The 19,157-nt window shown below is 40.4% G+C and overlaps 1 protein-coding gene across 2 annotated transcripts in view; it reads right to left on the reverse strand.

The window, feature by feature from the left end:
* The window catches only part of EPHA4 (EPH receptor A4), a 143,722-nt gene that overhangs the window by 6,836 nt on the left and 117,729 nt on the right, over positions 1–19,157 (reverse strand). For both annotated transcript variants that reach the window (XM_047721323.1, XM_047721321.1), the window contains exons 10-16: positions 15,557–15,615; positions 13,429–13,542; positions 12,983–13,168; positions 8,769–8,830; positions 8,107–8,316; positions 6,046–6,195; positions 2,403–2,596 (exon numbers count right to left, since the gene is read on the reverse strand). In XM_047721323.1, the coding sequence (XP_047577279.1) occupies positions 2,403–2,596; positions 6,046–6,195; positions 8,107–8,316; positions 8,769–8,830; positions 12,983–13,168; positions 13,429–13,542; positions 15,557–15,615 (975 nt within the window). The remainder of the gene's footprint in view (positions 1–2,402; positions 2,597–6,045; positions 6,196–8,106; positions 8,317–8,768; positions 8,831–12,982; positions 13,169–13,428; positions 13,543–15,556; positions 15,616–19,157) is intronic.

A 19,157-nucleotide genomic window follows, 5' to 3' on the forward strand; every position in this document is an offset into this window, starting at 1 on the left:
TTAAGAGAATTATAGTCATCTTCAACATCTAACTACTTAATAATCACTGGATAGACCTTCACAAGGTATTTTATACTGACAGTGACATGGGTACTTGTTTAAATTTTCTTCAACTCCCATTTCCCTAGAAATTACAGAATGTGGTTGATCTTAACATTTTGACCTAATTTTCATCCTGAGACTGTGTTGCTTGAATATAAACACTAAATCAGAATATCACCGTTACTGAATTTTAACCAAAAAAAAATTATTTTCCTATGGAAAGAAAATTAAGTTAATATAACGCCTTGATTAATTTTCTACATAGCAGAATTAATCCAATTCCTTTGTTTAATAATTTTTACCTTAATTTGCATTACTTCTTTCTTATATAACTGTTTTACCAAAGACATGTTTTTATCAGTTTTGTGTCTTTGTGAGCTTTTATGTACATTATTCCAATTAATTTTCTGAGTAAAATTCTGTAAATTTTTATGGCACGAATAATCAGGATTTAATTCTTCCCCCAATAACAAACAACAGCACAGAGGATTTTAACATTATTGTTAATGCTTACAAGTAATACTTACCTTTAGACAAAGACCAATAGTTTGCATTTCTAATTTTACGCCAAGAGCATTAATAGGGCCACATGTAGGCTGTAGGTACCTAACAAGGTCAAAATGACCTAAGGATGAAAAATATCCTCACTCAATATCAATTAACTCTAAGCATCACTCTCAAGCTTGTTCTGGAAGTCTCTGTGCTCTTTGTGGAACACCATGACATTTGCCCAATTTTGTGCTGAATCCCATATAATGTTATACTACATCTCATTATTAGCAAGCAGTAACAAGCATCTAAGGTACTGAAGTATACCATCAGTGAGAAGAATTTAGAATTGAGAAGAGTATGTCCAATGACTCAATTTGTTCTCAATTTGTTCTGCATAAATGGTACAAAGCACACATTATGCAATATTGGTAACTGAAGAGTTTCTGCCAGCAGGAGAAACAAACACCAAGTACCAATGACCCGCCTGAAGACACTCAGACAATATCCATGGGATCTGGAGCCAGAGATCCAAAAGCTGAAGAAGTTCACCTTGGAATGGAAGAGGCCACCTATACCTCTTGGAGAGCGAAGAACAAGAAATAGCCCAGAAATGCCAGGAGATTTTTTTTTTTTTTTTAAAGTCACTTGACTATCAAGTGGCAGAAATAAGATGTGAATTCAGCCACATGTTACTTCAGAAGAGCTTGATCATGAAGCTGTTGGGATTGTGGCCAGTGCTAAGGGATCTGAAAGCCTAAAATAATAGAGGGTCCTCTTCTGTCTGTTCCAGATTCTTTTCTTCATGCATTGTAATAATCAGTATATACCACAACCATTAGGCTAAGTCTCCAGAAGACTGGAGGAGACGCTCATAGCACTGACCAAGACTGGAAGATCTTGGATATCATGGGGAAAACGTTCTCCTATTTTCAACTCAGGGTCATGAAGAACCTTAGGGAAGTACAGATTTGGAGGTGAGTCAATGCCTCACTTCTTGCAGACCTGAAGCAGCTGGCCAGTTGTCTTATGCTAATCTTATTTAATAGCAATGGTGGTCTATACCCTTCCGGATGGGACAGGTGGCCAGGGATCCTGAAGCTTTCACTAGTGAGGCCCAGTCCCCAGGTAGAAAAGTTCCTGTTGAATTATGGACCTGCAGTATCCTTACCTCCTCTCTGGACTGGTAATGCTTCTTCCTTTTGCGCTCTCCAATGAAATAACAACCTCCTTCACAGGGGGTTCAAGTCTATTCATTTTTTAAAACCCCTCTCAAACATTCATCCGCATGCTTTGTAACCTGATCAGTTTCTATTTTGGTCCTGTTTCCTTCTACTCATGAAAGACTCAAAAAAGAATCTTTCAGAACTGAAACCAAATGAATTTCTTGCTTTAAAGCCTTTAAGCGTCTGTAACACTTTACAAGTCAAGTTCTTAAAACTACAGTGCAGGAAAAGCTGTCCTTGGCTCATTTTTTTACTAACTCAGTGTTCCTTTCCCTTTCCCAAATATAGCATCTCATGACCTGCATGTCTTCCCAAAGTCCATATCATGTGTCTCCCTAAATGTTCAGGTCTAGCATCATCAAAGAAGCACCTTTATTATTTTTTGCTCCTGGTTCGTGTTTGTTGATATTATTATTTTTTTAATTTGTTTTTCTTACGACTATTTGAGGCCTGACAGGTGTTAGGCTCTTCAACATGGTAAACAAAATCATCATATATACTCCATTAACTGAGAAAGAAGCCACCCCAGTTGCAGAGAGCTGTGCAGTGGCCTCTGACAAACAGGCAGGAATTCAGGGAGCCAGCACTCGCCTGCCACCTCTAATGTATCCTTTCATGCATCACTATTAAGCAAGCATGGCCGACCTGGAGCTCTCGGTCCCCGTCCTCTTCAAGCTGTTGGGGTTGCGGATGAGTTTGTCCAACATGTTGACAATCTGCCCGAATTTCGGCCTGTCACTCCGCTCCTTCTGCCAGCAGTCTAGCATCAGCTGATGGAGTGCAATGGGGCAGTCCATGGGAGGGGGTAGCCGGTAGCCTTCCTCAATGGCTTTAATTACCTACCAAAGACAACAGAATGATATATAAGCTGCCAGAGATCCACCCTCCTGACCGGCAAGTTCCCCACTCATCCAGCTGCCAGCAAGCTTGAGCATGAGAACAGCACCAACGTCTTCACAGAAGCCACTGCTGGAACTGAGTATTGCTGGCAACAGGGCAGGGAAGCCAGCTGTTGCTACGCGCGGTGCTCTCAGATGGCAGGCAACTGTCAATCTGAAATTCTAAAGGAAAGATGCATCAACGTTGCCAAGTGGTTAGAACATAATCAGATCAACAACCTGGTGGTGGCCTGGCCCTGGGAAATCACATGGCAATGACCCTCCCCCTTCTGCTATCCAGTAGCAGCTAAACCCTCTCAGCAGAAGGGACTCAAACCTAGTGTTAAAGACCTTCATTAAGAAGCATTAATGGTTGCATCCAAGATGGAAGGCCCTTTTATCATTGTAAGCCTCTGTCCACTTGCTCAGACAGCTCATGGACAAATACAGAAGCCCACCTTCCAGACCTCCAATCCAGAAGATACTACCTCTCTCTAAAATAGCACACTCCTCAAACGCTCTAGACACCCAACTATTTTTACTTTTGGAAGACCACAATATGCCAATACGCCAATTTGGTATCTTATTCTTGATCTCAGCTGGCTGTCAAAGGACACTGATAAAAGTTGTTAGTAAAAGAGATCTAAAAAAAGTGTTAGCAAAGAAAATTAAAACAAACAAATAAATTTCTTTTAGGACATTCCCATTTTGAAGAGAAGAAGTTATAATGGTAGATGGCAATTTTCTTATTGCTCAGTTCTCCCTGCTTAATAAAACATAAGCAAACCATTCAACAGTCTTTCTTCTCATTCTACTTTTTCTAATCTGTTTTTACAGGTATTACGGTATTTTTCTTATTGGCATCTTGCTAAGTCCCTCTTCTTTAGGGTGTGAATCCCAGTAATATGAAATCGTATGACTCATGCCAAATTTAAGGAGGGGAATTATTTCATAACTTCTTGGCTACTTATCAGCAGTATTTATGGGCATCCTATGAAATTCTGGACGTGCTTTTGTTTGTTTGGAGATTTTTAAAGTTTTATTTGTTTTAAATCAGATTTTTTAAACCACTTTGGTAGAAAAAAAATCATTTTGTTTTTTTTTCTGATTTTTTAAAATGTAACTGTCAGCGAAATCACGAGAGCTGTAGCCATCTCAATGACCACGTTGGCGTTCACCCTCCCGTAGGGTTTATTTACTGTCCAAAAATTGGTCTTCAACAGAAAACAGTTAATTCAGTTGGGTCCAGTTTCTATGTATCAGTACGACTATTATCTTTTTAGCTAGCACACAGTTCAACAATCATCTTGTGATTTATTAAGCCCTCTGATCCTTTTTTCTCCCATGTATCTTTGCCAACATCCTGTTGTATTAGTACTATTCACCACTCCTTCTAGTGCAGACTTCTATATGCTATCTTACTAAACATTATTCTATTTATTTCTAGCAATTACATTAAGTCAGTTTGATCTTCGGACTTTTATCTTTCCAGGTGCATGGTGTTGACTCTGGACTTGATGAAAACATTTCACATTGAATTGATGAGAATGAGAGCAATATTGGGCTAATGCCAGGGTAACACAATTTGTTATAAACCCTCAGACTGCTTAATACTCTTTCATTAGCTCCCTCTCCACTGCCAGCTTGGAAGATGGCTTGTGGGTTAACAAAGCATATTTTCTCAGTTTGCTGCTGAATGTTTTTGGGGGGGGGGAGACGCTGACGAGCAAAACAAACAAAAAAACTTGGTAAGTTTGCCACATTTTCAATAGCTATTTTGATTCTATTCACCATATGCCAAATGAATTCTGATGAAAGTAATTCCCCAGTTACATTTCCGATTGATCCCTGTTCTACACAGAACCCAACAGAGACAAATACACGTGAATGACTAATCAATATTATTTGTGGGAGAGACATGGCTTCAGATGTTCTTCATGGATAAAGCCAGACAACTGAAAGTTTAAGACAATAAAAACTGTTTTCATATAATATAGAAACTGTCAAAACTACAGGCCTGAAAATATCTAGGGCAGGAAAATGGACTGCATCTTTTAGATCCCCTGCTCCTATGAGCATTTGGTCATGACTCTCAACTGAAATGAAGCTTAAGAATCAAATCATTAAATGAGTAAACATATGCACTAGTTGCTCCTGTAGGTAGTTTCTGTCCCTCTGAAAGTCTCTAATCTGAAACCAAATGTTGCTATAAGTAGGACCTGGAAGGTGCCTGTGACACAATCACACTAAACAACAGATTACACACCACTCACCTCTATAGTTTTGTCCCCCACCTCCCCGCAGCCTGCGATTACCTATCAGTTATGCTAGCTACTGGCTTTCTTCCTGTCTGCTATGAACCTTTCTTTGTAACTTACAGATAACACAATGTCAACACTATCATTCCTCTTAATCTGGTTAGAGAATTCTTTTTTGCCCCACTAGATACGGAGTGCACTAGCTTCTCCATTGCTCTGAACAGTCTTTTATCGATAAGGTAACCAGCATCTTACTTCCTGAGTGCACCTGGCTCTTCATTTAATTGTTAAGCCTTTGCAACTTCCTGTTGGTCCAGGCTAAGGCAGATGGGCAGAGGGCATTCCATATGAGAAGGATTTTGTAAAAGATGATTTTTCTCCCAAACTATAATTTTTATCACTGCTGAATTGAATACCATGCCTTTGTAAACATCCTCTGCTAATATTTCACTTCACATATATAAGTAACTAACAAGTGTTCTGGGAAGACCCCCTGGTTTAAGATTTTTATTTTTGTGTATTTTTCCCCCTTTCACACTGGAGATGTTTGTAATTAAATTCTATTACTCTGGAATCTTATTAGTGTCATTATTGAATGGTTTTCTGAAATTGCAGGCATTGTGGATACTCCCTTACGAAGTCGTCCAGATGGTACATTTAAAGGGATGTGCATAATTTACAAAGGGTCATTTAGCGAAGCTTTATCTTAGAGTCCTCAAGGGGCAAGCTCTAATTACAACTATGCCAGCTTTAAATATTCACTACTTTTCTTCCAATAAACATTTGGTGTCAATTGTTTCACATGTGAAATTTGTGTTTTTCGTATATCCTTGTATTTTCTTAAGAGTCAAAGTTGAATTTTGTTTCAGTATGGATTTGAGCATTAATCAAGTAAAATACTGTTCCTTCTCACTTATCCATCCACCTATGTAACTATCTACTGAATCTGTCTTCCATACTATCCCATTTAAGCTACATAATTTGGGGCCTTGAAATCCATGACCATAAGGTTTAACTAGATTACTCATCCATTTGTGTTAAGAATCTTGCATTCCATGTATCATTTCAAGCTCAGCCTTCACTCCATCATATGCTGATACGATCCTTCCAGAATCTCAATGTGAAGACATATTTTAGAACATAAAGACTCACGTCTTGATTGGACATATCCCAATAGGGTCTCTCTCCATACGACATCACTTCCCACATAACGATTCCATAGCTCCATACATCACTCGCTGATGTGAATTTACGATAGGCAATTGCTTCTGGCGCGGTCCACCGGATAGGAATCTTGCCACCCTGTGAACATTCAAGACATAAGTTATTCCCTAAGTACATCACTGATGTGCCATTTCAGTCACTGAATGTTGTTACTGTTTGGAAGCAGGTCAACAGCATTCCTGAGATAGCTCTCCAAAAACAATGAGAGACTTGTTTATTTTAACTAATCTTCGAGGTTGAGATGCTTCTCCTCATAGGTTTTCTCTAGTCACAAGGAAGTGAATAAGTAATCTGTTTAATTATTTTTAAAAAGTCTACCTATTACCTGAGCTCTGCTTTCAGGCAATATTGTAGAAGAAAAGGAATTTCAGGTTTTACAGAATGCTTATGTCATCATGGTATATCAATGGATGTGCCACGGAGACTCTTGTTGACTTCTTGTTGGATTCTCTCACTCAGCAGCACAGTATTTAGTATCACTTCTGAAATCATGAACTGTGGAAGTTAAATATGACCACACTGTGATCCTACTTTTATATAGCATGAGAAACGTGTTTAACATGTTTAGAAGATAATACGTTACATAGTCTCTCAGCAAAAGCCAAATACCAGGATGTCAGAGCTGTTACTGTCTTCAGGGGGTGAGGACACCCGCAAAAATGGTAAAGCAATTGAATATTACTCAGGAAAAGTTTAAAATGCTGTTTTCTTATTTTGTTTTGCCTCAAATGTCTATTGTTTGATTATACTCATGTGAAAGGTATTTTTAATTGAGTTTCAAATTTCTTAAGTTTCCACCTAAGGAAATTAATGCAACTTGAATTCAGACCCTTAAGCTGTTCAAGAGAACATCATTTCAAAGTCTGCTTTACTAAGGCTACTAAACAAGGCAATAAATTGTACTAGAAATTATACTGATTCTTACTGGCACTTACTCTGAAAACTCTTCTGGCGCTTACTCTGAAAACCTAGTGTGTTACGTTTCTACTTGTTCTAGGCAGAGGATGCTTGTGCTGCCTTCTACCTTCCTTAACTATTTGGCTAAGGTGTTATCTATGTAAATGCTCATTCTAGAAGCCTTCTTTCACTTTCCTCTCTCCAAATACTGGAAAAAGAATTAAAGATTTTTAGCATTCACAAAGATGCATTCTTTCCCAACTGAATGGACTTAGAATTCAAAAGTGGATATATGTGTAGTGTAGACTCAAAACTAGAGCCAAAGAAAATGAAAACTACAAGGAAAAAAAAAATAACCAACCAACCAACCAACCACTCAAACAAACAAACACTAAAACACAATGCTTAGGATTGCTAATGCAAAATGAGCACCGAAGGAAGAAGATGGCTGGTAACTGTCTGCTTCTCATTGATTTCAGCAGTGCCAGCCCTAATGGCCAATAACTTCTATGATTCTGTTTATTTCCTTACTATCTTATATTCAGCTTGTCCAGCTAAGATAGCATAGCCATTAAATGTATACTAATAACTCTTAACTGTGTCCCCTAATCCAGCTTATCTACCAGTAGCAAAATGGAAGACCAATAGACACTAAAAATTCTCTCATAGTGTAAATGTTTTATAAATTTTGTATCTACATTCCCAGATTCAGTAGCCAACCAACTAGAAACATTGCACTGTCTCGTTTAAAATAAGAAAATGTTTTAATAATAGATAAGAACCAAAGAGAAAATATAAAACAGGAAGGAAGGAAGGAAGGTAGGAAAGAGGGGAGGAAAAGAGGGAGGAAGGGAAGAAAAATTAAGTGTAAAAACTGCAGTAAGTAAAGCTCTAGTTTGCAGTAAAGTAGTCACACATCATGAGGCGGTTTCAAAATCCCTCAGAAACATGGCTTAAAAATGAACACGTGGGCATGAAGAGGCTCTGAATGATGAGGAAACTTACAAAATCACAAAGGGCTTAAACATCAAAGTGAGAAAAGAGGAACAGTTTCATCAGAGTCAAAACCCAGAGGTCATAAATCCTCCTTACCCTGGTGGTGTAAGCGGCTTCCGGATCATCCTCAAGCACTCGTGACATGCCAAAATCGGACACTTTGCAGACCAAGTTGCTATTTACCAGAATATTCCGCGCAGCTAGATCTCTGTGCACATAGCTCATATCAGATAAGTACTTCATCCCAGACCCGATGCCACGAAGCATGCCCACCAGCTGAATGACAGTAAATCTGCCATCGTTCTTCTGTGTAGGAAAGGAATGAGAAACCATCTCATTAGCATGAGGTCTAATTAATTTTCACCAGGCATTTATTACTTGAATCTTTTTTGATATCTGTATCAAGTATGCAATGAAACTCAACATTATTTCCGGGCCTTTCTGAACAAAGCCACTTATTCTTTACTAGAGTGCATCCTAGGAGCTGGGTTTGCTTCCTGTAGTAGATGGAAATTATCCAACTGTAATGAATCTACCGCTCAAACAGCCCCACCACGCAAGAGTGAATCTAATACTACCTTCATTGAACATGGATTATTTAATAGCCTTTAAAAATCACATCATTCTCTATGTCTCCTCTTCCTCCCTTGCCCCATTAAAAAAGTCCATGAATACAACCAAACAGAATGGACACAAGGAGTCTGTTAGAGTCTTCTAAATACCAACATTCTTGGGTTTAATGTAAAGTAGTCACGTACCCTGAGGAATGCATCCAAAGAGCCATTCTCCATGTACTCTGTTATGATCATTACTGGTTTACCTAGAGTTTTCAGAAAGAAAAACACAAACCCTTGATGAGCACTGCAGTTAATGAGATAAAAATGGGCTGTGCACAATTTTACTGCCAAGACACCTGTCTTGCGCGATCTAATTTAATTAAAACAAGCCAAGCTTATGCCTCAGCTGTGGGGAGCTAGGAATGAAATATTAAAAGGATGGGTAGGTTTAAATTCCATCTGGAAGGTTAACCCTTTGGGTGGCTTGTTGACAAGGTCTTTAACTAAAGTGGCCTCTGGTATCCAGGGAGCACATGAACGGATAATTGCTCTCTCAAGCAAAAGGGGAAGAAGATAAATGGGCATATCTGTGTAAAGGCGAAAAAAATCTTTGGGATAATTAATTTATTTTGTCCCCAGAAGAGCCACTTGTGTGATGCTAAAGCAATCAATGGATAGAGAAACTTTTTTTTTTTTAAGATTTTATTTATTTATTTGACAGAGAGAAATCACAAGTAGGCAGAGAGGCAGGCAGAGAGAGGAGGAAGCAGGCTCCCTGCTGAGCAGAAAGCCCAATGTGGGGCTTGAACCCAGGACCTGGGATCATGACCTGAGCTGAAGGCAGCGGCTTAACCCCCTGAGCCACCCAGGCGCCCCTGGATAGAGAAACTTTTTTACTGATTTAGAGAAACCCAAGTTTCTGGAAGCCGTAACCACACTGAATACTTCATCACTCAAACACATCTCAAAGCTTGAGCATGCACAATACTAACCTCTCCCTCCCCACCTGCCTTGCTAGGGTCAGGAGCTGTATCCTTTCCTTTCCTTTTTATAGTAATAAAAAAAACCCTTAATTCTATTTGCTCCCTTAAACCGACAACCTCAGCAACAACAAACAATAAAAATCAGAGAAAAGGTTCAGTAAATTATTTCACCTGAGACAGCAAGTTAATTCAGTACTAGAACATTCTTGCTCCCCCCCACCACCTGTTCCCCCCACTCCCACAAAGAGAACAAAATTATTTTAAGGTTTGGGAGAAGTGGGGGGAAATAATTCTCTCATTTCACTTTGGTTTTCTTTCTGAGGAACTTAGGAAATAACCATTCTTTAGTTTCTTAATTGCTATGGGCTCAAGGTCTGAAATTCCTTCTTTCTACATGGTACTTGTGGGAGGGGTAGGGAGGGGAGCGTAAATCCTCCGTATTTTACTAAAGGATAGATAAAAGCAAAGAGAACATAAAAGATTTCCTGGGAGGAAAATAAAATGCTAGTTTGATAAATCAAAAATATTCACTTTCATTGCTATACTTGTGGAATGTTCGGACTCAGACATTCAGTCAGGGAAAATGGACTAGGGTATGTCACTGCTGAAAAGTTCCTGTAATTACTCTAAACCACCCAGAAAAGACTCTGTTCTGATGTGGGGACAGGGGGAAAAGTCTTCATCTCAGAGGGAAAAATTAGGAACAGCAGTTTTCAAAGCTGTCCAAGTTACCATTTTTTTCCCACTATGAGTTTGGTGTCCTGTCTAAGAAAGCATTCCAAGGTAAAATTTTGGAAACAATACCATGGAGACTTTCTTTACAGTGATGAACAAAAAGCTGGCAGAAAAACTGGAAAGTGTGGTGTAGATCAAAGGCTGAAGAAAACCCATTTCCCGTCTCTCCTCTTGGCCGGAAGGAATGGTCTCTCTACACCTTTTCTGTCCTCCCTCAATATAATACAATACATAGGAAGCTCTTAGTTTCAGACTCCTTTACCCTCTACATCTGTGGCCACAGACAGACCAAATGCATCTGAAGGACTTTTAATGAACCCGCATCAATCAAAAGATACTTTGTCAATTAATGAGAAAAGGTCAACTCTCTTGCATTAACACCTACTCCAATCCCTCTGGAGGTGTGGATAAGAGAGTAGAAGATCCAAAAGATGGGGGGGCGGGGGAGGGGAGAGAATTTATAGTCTCCCCAACAATTTAAAAAGTTCCTCAAGTAACTGCTGGTAATGAATTCACACACTTCCACACCACCTCTGCACCCTCACACCTCCCTCCTCTGACGGTTGGCACCATCTTTACAATTTCTCTGCATTCCTTGTTCTGTTTATTGAAATTATCCATTTGTCAGAATCTTTATGAGCTCTCCAAGAGAAATAGAGATGAAGGTCTCCATAAGCAGAGGGGCTTATAAAATGGGTCTCAACTGGGCTCACGGATGGACAGGACTCCTTCCCTACAACAGGCAGGGGTGCAGTGAGGGCAGGCCAGCGTTGGGGGAGGGGGACAATGCCTCTGGTGGCAATTTTAAATCATTTTAATTCAGTGACAACTGCATTATGCAAATGCATCCAGTCGTTTATAACAGTTACAGCTGTAATAGCTACGGGTTTTAGAGGCGCGGTGGGACTTTAATACAAAGATCCCCTGTTTCTTCTCTCTTCTGCAGAGGTGCTATGAAAATCACTGTCTGCAGCAGGAAAAACACCCCAAGCTGAACAGAGCCTCCTTTTGAGAAAATGGACCTGCAGAAGTATTTAAACAGAATGTTATCTTTCAATTAAAGTAGTGAAGGGCTCTGGGCAGCCCTGAAGGCCACGGGCAACAGAAAAATATCCTGTCTGTAAAACTAATCTTAAAAAGCAAATAGAGCTATTCTATGCTAATTATAGCCTTCGCCTGAGGTAGAAAATTATATACCCTTAGCACCAAGGTTCCGTTTCTGAAGGACTCTGAAGATGGGGAAAGACGTTCTTCTTAGGACGTAGTAATACCAGTTTAACACCTAGGGAAGATTTCTGTTGTTGTTGTTTAAATTTGCCAAGCATTATGCTAAATACGGGAACTACTTCATCCAAAAAAACCTGCTGAGGCAAGTTCTATTTTTAATTTTATGGTACAGATGAGGAAACTGACGGTTTAAGCAACCAGTCAAGACCACATGCCCTCTGAGCAGTAGAGCTGCCTGGCACATCTCTGGTCACCTCTCTGGCCATGGGGGCCAAGGGGACTCTAAGTCTGGTCCTAGGAACCACAGCTTTGGTTTATCTACCCACTCTGCAGAAATGCGAACTCACCACCCCATCCCCACCTGCTCAGTCAAACCTGAGGACGCGGTCCAGGAAGGCGTTTTAACACGTTTTCCAGAATTCTGATGTTGGTTCAACAACCTCTGAATAAACATACACTTCCTCTCGCTTTTTAGTAACCTCCTTACTTTCTCTTCCTAAAGGTCCCGGACTCTTGTGTCTCACTTCCCTGCTCTGCCCCAGACGGCATGTCCAATGTTGACTTGTTAACCTCCCCTTCCCTCTCCACTGCACAACTACCCCCCCGCCCCCCCGCCGAACCTTTCGCCCACTCTGCACATGCTGACAGAGGATGCTTTTCGTAGGCACCTTGAATCAAGTTGCAGGAACCCTGGCCTTCCTGGAGACATAGCCCTGGGGCTTACAAGATCCTTGACTTGTACTTAGGTAGTAGGTACCAAGACTCCTGGAACAGAGCCATGTTCAACAACAATGGCTTCGGTTGGACTGTCCGTCCATGTGGTGCTTTATAAATTGGTCTTAGCCAGCCTTACAGATGTATTCAGGGTTTGCTTCACAAAATGCATCTGTTGAGTTGTGTCGTATTTTAACTGAAGCGTGGTTCACAGGCTTGGGGAATGCTAATGGGCTAAAAAAAAGGGAAGGTTCATCCAGGTGTTACTGTAAATAGGTGCTGAACAGCAACAGCCATAAATCAGGCAGAGCAGACAAGCAAATCCCCCAATATAATAAAGATTTCCAAGATTCACTCCCTGCATCTGGAGCCGAAGCTTCAAGCACAAGGTGTGGCGAGGTTTTGTTGTGGTTTATATGAAAAGTACTTAAATTTTATTTTGCTTACCATCTGCTTGCGCCTACCCTGTGACAATCAGTTTGGTCTAGCGAAGGTTTGAAAGATGGCGAGGCATACCGAAAATCTGCAATATTAATTTCCCTAAAATCTCACACAAGCTGCCTTGGAAATAGGGAATCAGCCTAACCCGTAGACCCATTGAGAGCTGACTACAAGATTAATGACTTGTCCTGCACTGATTTCCTCCTATTAGCAATCAGTGGGTCTGCTCCATCTGTCATCTCTCTGGAAAGAAAATGTGTGTTTAATTTGCCAGTAACTTCTAACTTGGCTTTGTAAAGGGAGCGACCCACGTACATTTGGTGACAACGCCTTCCAAGTGAATTATGTTCGGGTGGTCAAACTGTCCCATGATGCTGGCCTCACTCAGGAAGTCTCTCCTCTGTTTGTCTGTATAACCAGCTTTCAGGGTCTTGATGGCGACACAGATCTCTCTCTTGCCAGGCACTTTGAGACGCCCACTGCATACTTCACCGAATTCACCTTTGGGAAAGAAAAAAACGAATCAACCATGGACCAGAAATACATTCAAGATGAAAGGAATAGCAAACATTTGTTGAGTACTTTTTACATGCTGGGCACTGTGTTCATGTTTTACATAGATCAAGGAAATTTCATGTATACCGATATTTACATAAATACATGGATATACACTATGTTCATACAAATTCGTATAATCCACATATGTATGTTTAATATCTACAATGAAAATAGGCTTATCTGAGAGATACTCAGATACTTACCAACTCCTATGACTTTTTCGATCTTAATGCAGGATGCGTCGATTTCTTTGGCAAATTCTCGAACTGCTTGGTTGGGATCTTCGTACGTAAAGGGATCCACGTAAGTTCTAACACCTAAGCAATAAACATGTGATAGGATGGCTGAACACTTCTCAAAAACCACGAATAAACTTAAGTTGTCCACGTCTAAAAATACTCAGTACAGAAAAGTGTTCTTAGCATGACAAAAATACTTAGCATAGACATAGGAAATATTTAGATTCTTGCTCTGGTTTTCATTAGTGGGTAAACAAAGAATTGTTAGCTACTTAAGAGGCTACAGCTCTACTGACTGATTTCCTGGAATGTCTTCACACTTCAAGGATGAAATCTGAAAAACCACCTATCCCATGGAGGAAAAGAGAGTCTCTACAAGAAAACTGGGAATGTGTTAGCTGAATACTAGGTATCCAGATCAGTTGCTCATATCCTACCCATCATCTCCAGCCATCCTTTCTTGGGAAGGTAACTGGAGCTTTCTTTCTCAACGGGCCATGTCTACGTGGTGCCCCCTTTTGCCCAATATCTGGACCAATTAAGCATGTGACCAGTAATTAACAAATGAAGATTAAAGCTGGGTTAAAATAGACAAGAGGGATAACACCAGCTAGCTGAAAGAGAATATAAACTCTGTATTGGACCTGCACTTTTAAAAGTGCTATTAGTAAAGACACCACAGTTCATCTGGAAGCTTCAGCTGGAGAAAATGTTGTTGCCTCATTGTGTGGATGGTCTGAATACCAGAAGTGTAATTCAGCCAAACCCCACAGTCAACTTGCAGCCTAAATTCAGAACGTGAGCACTGAACCCAGAGATGTCTGGGGCAAGAAGCATTAGTAATTACTGTGAATTCTCCTTTCCCTGCTAGAGCTCCTAGTACAGCTTTGGGGCACAGAGAAGGTGTAGGGCACTGGTTGACTTAATAATCCCCTTGATTTTCCAGAACTGTCAGTCTTGTCCTCATTTCAAAAAAAAAAAAAAGTCATTAAAAAATATATATATATCACATGCAAATTTTAAAAAAATATGGTTTTGGAAAGAAAACAGGGTGAATAAATAACAGAAGGTTCAGATATCCCATATCCTTTAGCACTTTATATGCTGTAGTCAAGAAACTCTTTCTCAAGATGATCCTTCCTACCTGTGGTCTCTCTCTCTTCTACCTTCCTGTGCTGTCCAACAGAGTAGCCATTACCCATAAGTTGCTATTATATGTAAATTAGTTAAAATTAAATAAACTTAAAATTCACTTTCTCATTCACACTTGCTACTTTTCAAATACTCAATGGTGCATGTGGCTCTTGGCTAATGTACTAATGTAATGCAGACAGAGACCACCACCATCTCAGAAGGTTCTAAATGTTCTAATGGATGGCACTCCAGGAGGGGCATCAACCGCTGTCCATTTAAGAGTCTTCTCTCTTGGGGCGCCTGGGTGGCTCAGAGGGTTAAGCCTTTGCCTTCAGCTCAGGTCATGATCTCAGGGTCCTGGGATCGAGCCCCACGTTGAGTTCTCTGCTCAGCAGGGAGCCTGCTTCCCCATTTCTATCTGCCTACCTCTCTGCCTACTTGTGATCTCTCTGTCAAATAAATAAAAAAAATCTTAAAAAAAAAAAAAAAAGAGTCTTCTCTCATGCTCAAGTCATTCTAGGGCCAGTTCTTCAAATTTACTCTTCAATCCCCAAATAACCAGAGTACATGGAAGAAATATTAGTAGTCCTGAATGCCATAGCAAATACTCTTGGGATTGGGACAATTACTGTTCATTCCTGGAAGTTCTTTTCTTTCCCCCCAAACGTGAGAAAAACTGTGACCTGTTAAGCCTTGTCACCCAGCTACAAAAATCAGCCAGCAAGACCAATACTTTTTTCAGGGTGGAAAATAAAATAAGGGAAAACAAGTTTCCCCAACCCCCATCTTTAATCTCACTTGAAACAATCCCAAATCATCGATTTCAGTTGGATACCCTGAAGATAATTTTGTGGAAGGGCTGTAAAATTAATAGTCATATGAATTTAATTTAGGCATTTCTATAATGAAAATATGACATGCTCTAAAAATAAAATTATTTTTAATCCAGTTTTTGTACCTTGATTCAAATGTTTCTCTTCATCTGCTTCTTGTTTAGCTTTACTGTATTTACTCCGTCTAATTAAAAATAAAAAAAAACAAAATTATTTTCTAAAGTTGTCTGCCATAAGTTCTTTGCTACCACATTGTAAGTCAGGCAAATACATTGTGGACATTTCACAGATGAGTAAGCTGAGGTTTATGGGAAGTAAAATAATAAGGTGAGTTAACAGTCACTTTGGTGCCAAATAATGGTTTCAAGCAATCAGAACCCAGAGTCTCTGCTCTTAACCATGATACTAAACTAAGGTGATAAAACAAATATTTTATAATATAATTCAAATCTCAAGAATAAATTTATCTTACTGAAGACAGATTTTAAGTTTCCTGGCTAATTTTTCAATACATATTCTGAATTAAAGTAAGTTTCCATGGATGAATTCTACAGAAATCAAATGGCAAGAGTATTCATTGTAACAGTCAGTCCTGTTGCTACAACCAGAATAACCACTACCACAAGTCTCATTATCATATCATATGATATTCTTAAAACAATAGTTTTGTGGTTATTGGTTTCAGCGGTTGCTTACAAATGCATAAATTATTAATGAGAATTTAAAAGGTAAATATTTGCTTTTTACTAGATTACATTCTATAGAGTTTGCAGAAAACTTGCAAGAGTAAAGATGAGAAGTTTCCATTTGTAGCTGAATTCTCCTTCCAAAGAAATGGTGTATAATCTCACCATTGGCATTCTGTTCTAAATGTCCTGAAGAAATGAGATTTTGGGGGTGGGGAGGGTGGGGAGACAGATGGCTCAGTCAGCTAAGCATTGGACTCTTTCTTGATTTTAGCTCTGGTCATGATCTCAGGGTTGTGATATCAAGCCTGTTTTCAGGTTCCACACTCACTGGGGAGTCTGCTTAAGATTCTCTTTCTGCCTCTCCCTCTGTCCCTCTGCCATCCCCACCCTGGCTTGCACTCACCCTCTCTGGAAAAAAAAAAAAGGAAATGGGATCTGGGTGTAATAAAAGTCTTGAGAATCAGAAATCCTGAATACATGTAAACCTCAAATCAATAATTTTGATACACTGCATATGTATGCATGTATGTTTATCTATGTGTATGTATATAGGTCACAAGAATCAAAAAATCAACTCAGTTGGTACTATAGCTTTTCAAAGTTTGGCAAAATGAGACCAATTAAGTGAATAAAATGTGTACATTTATGTTTCTGCCCAAAATGTAAAGTTGACATTGGAGTTGTTCTTGTGTTTCTTGCAGGTAAGGAAGCTGACCCAAGATCCCCTCCAGGCCACAGAGCATCTCAACAGTGGGGTCCCGTCAAATTCTGGAAACCTGAACTCTGTCTGAGCAGAGAAGGGGGGATGATTGTGTAAGAGAGAGAACAGCAGAGCAGTGGATGGGCTGCTTGGGGCGACCGGAGAGTAGCCCCAGCATGATCCCCACATCCCTCCAGATTGTCTGCAGAGATCCCTCCATGGGTATCACGGCCCTGCAAGTAATAAAACCTCACGCTTTCACACTGCGTTCAGCTTTCCAAGGTGCTCTGGACACATGACCATGCCCTCCCTGACTATTTACAAAGCAGAAACCAGCTCGGTAAGAGATTCAGTCACTCAGGTTACGGCCAAGTGTGTGGAATGCAGTCCCAAATAACAGTTTGCCTTTTTACTTTGCTTTTAACTTTTAAAAGGGCCATCATTTTTAAATGATTTAATTGATTTAAATGATTTAAAGGGCCACAATATTTAATTATCTTCCCAGCAAGCCCAGGGAAGTAGGCAGGCAGGCAGGCAGACACACACTCAGTTCCACTGTACAAGTGAGGCAGGGCATGGTGGGGGGGAACGTGGTTCCCCCATGACCCTCTTAGCAAGGAGAGGAGCGCACCACCTGCCCCGATCTGCTCACAATCTCACATGCCTCTCATAGTACAGATGAACCTACATCAAGATCTCTGATGAGAGTTATTATAAGCAATACTACATTTTACGTTAGTAAATCCACTGAAACTGGATGCCACTGCTTTCAGAATCCATGGGTTCATCAAAGAAATGAAACACTTTGAAATGTCCTGAAACCAAACGTCTGCATGAAAGATGTAGTCCCCTGCATCGTCCCCCACCCCTTCCGCCTTTTAAAGGAAATATAAAGAGTGTAAGGTCAGGAACTATGAAAACAAGATTTTATGTCAGGGAAACGCGTGGCTTGGTCCCAGGGGAGTGATAGGGTCCTGCCAGCCTGAGCAATTGTATCTTATCAGAGCTCCTAAAAGCATTATCTAAAATTACAAGTATATCTCTTGAACCACTTCAGATCTCCAATACTGATCTGAACAGTCTTTCCTTTAGAGAAGCAAAATAATGCATTGAGCAGGAGGGCTTTGGTGCCAACTTTAAAATACCACCAAGTTTGTCAAAAACCCTGTAATATACCAACAGAAATAACAGCCTCCAGCTGCCCAGGAGGGCAGTTACCTGTTTCCCATCAAGCACATCCATTGAATATGTGTGAAGCCAGAGGAAATGCAAAATGGCAGGGATCATTAATTCTAAGACCCACACGCCCATCCCCTCCTCAGACTTCTAAACACAAAAGGAGGAATTAAACATGAGGTGAAGGTGTATTTCTAAAGAAACTTCTTGACTTGCAGTGTTCCTTGGGGGAGAGGACCCTCTGGGAGTACAGAAAATACTAGAAAAGAAACACAAGGAATCACACTGTTCAAACCCTAATGGTAGCCTATTAGCTTTTTCAGAAGATACTGGAAGCTAAAATGCCTAAGTCTGCCTCTACCTTTGTCACCTGATGACCCTTTCTCCTTGGCTCAGGGGAGGACAATGTGTCCCTTATTGTTCCAAGAAAGCAAGCCCATTGAAGCCGGTCAGCCAGGCTGGAGGGCGCCACAGGGCCAATAGAGGTGCTAACTTTAAATTGACATCCACGGGTGGATCACCTGAATGGCAGAAGGAAACCTTTGTTGAAGATTTTCTAATTACAGGGACTCAGACAAGCTGATTAAGACAGGGTGGGGAGGGGAGTGGTTTGTTAGTGAATGCTCCAGAAGGAAGCAAGGGACCTTTCATCCGCAGGGGTGAAAGGGAAGAGCTTCATCCCGCAGGTGAAGCTGCGAGTTCGGAAGCTGAGCCCTCCCCAGCCCCGGTCAAAGGGGGACAGAATCAGGGTATTAGCAGGCATTGTGGAGGAACAGCGTGAGCCCTGAGCCTGCCCTCCCAACCAATGTGTCCTTCTGCCACCTTGACTGTTCAAAAACACAAACAAAACACCGGAGGGGGAGCGTGGCAGGGGCCCAGTACAAACCCCGCTTTGATTAAAATACTAACTTCCCTTGATCAAGTGGATGGATTTGATTGATGTGGTTCACTGTTCCAAAACTAATTAGTAAAAGGTAAGTAATTTATTCAGCTAAAGTGCAGATTAAAGAAGATAAAGCAATGTAATAACTAGCATGGCTCCAGGAGGACCCTTTCTAACGTTTAATGGCGTCACCCATGAAGATTCATAGAAGCCATCCTTCTTTTCCCCTTCCTTAAGCTGTCATTGTTCTTGCACCGAATGATGTCTAAATGTTCTTC

This window comes from Lutra lutra, chromosome 3 (genome assembly GCF_902655055.1).
Source record: "Lutra lutra chromosome 3, mLutLut1.2, whole genome shotgun sequence".
Classification (NCBI taxonomy): Eukaryota; Metazoa; Chordata; class Mammalia; order Carnivora; family Mustelidae; genus Lutra; species Lutra lutra.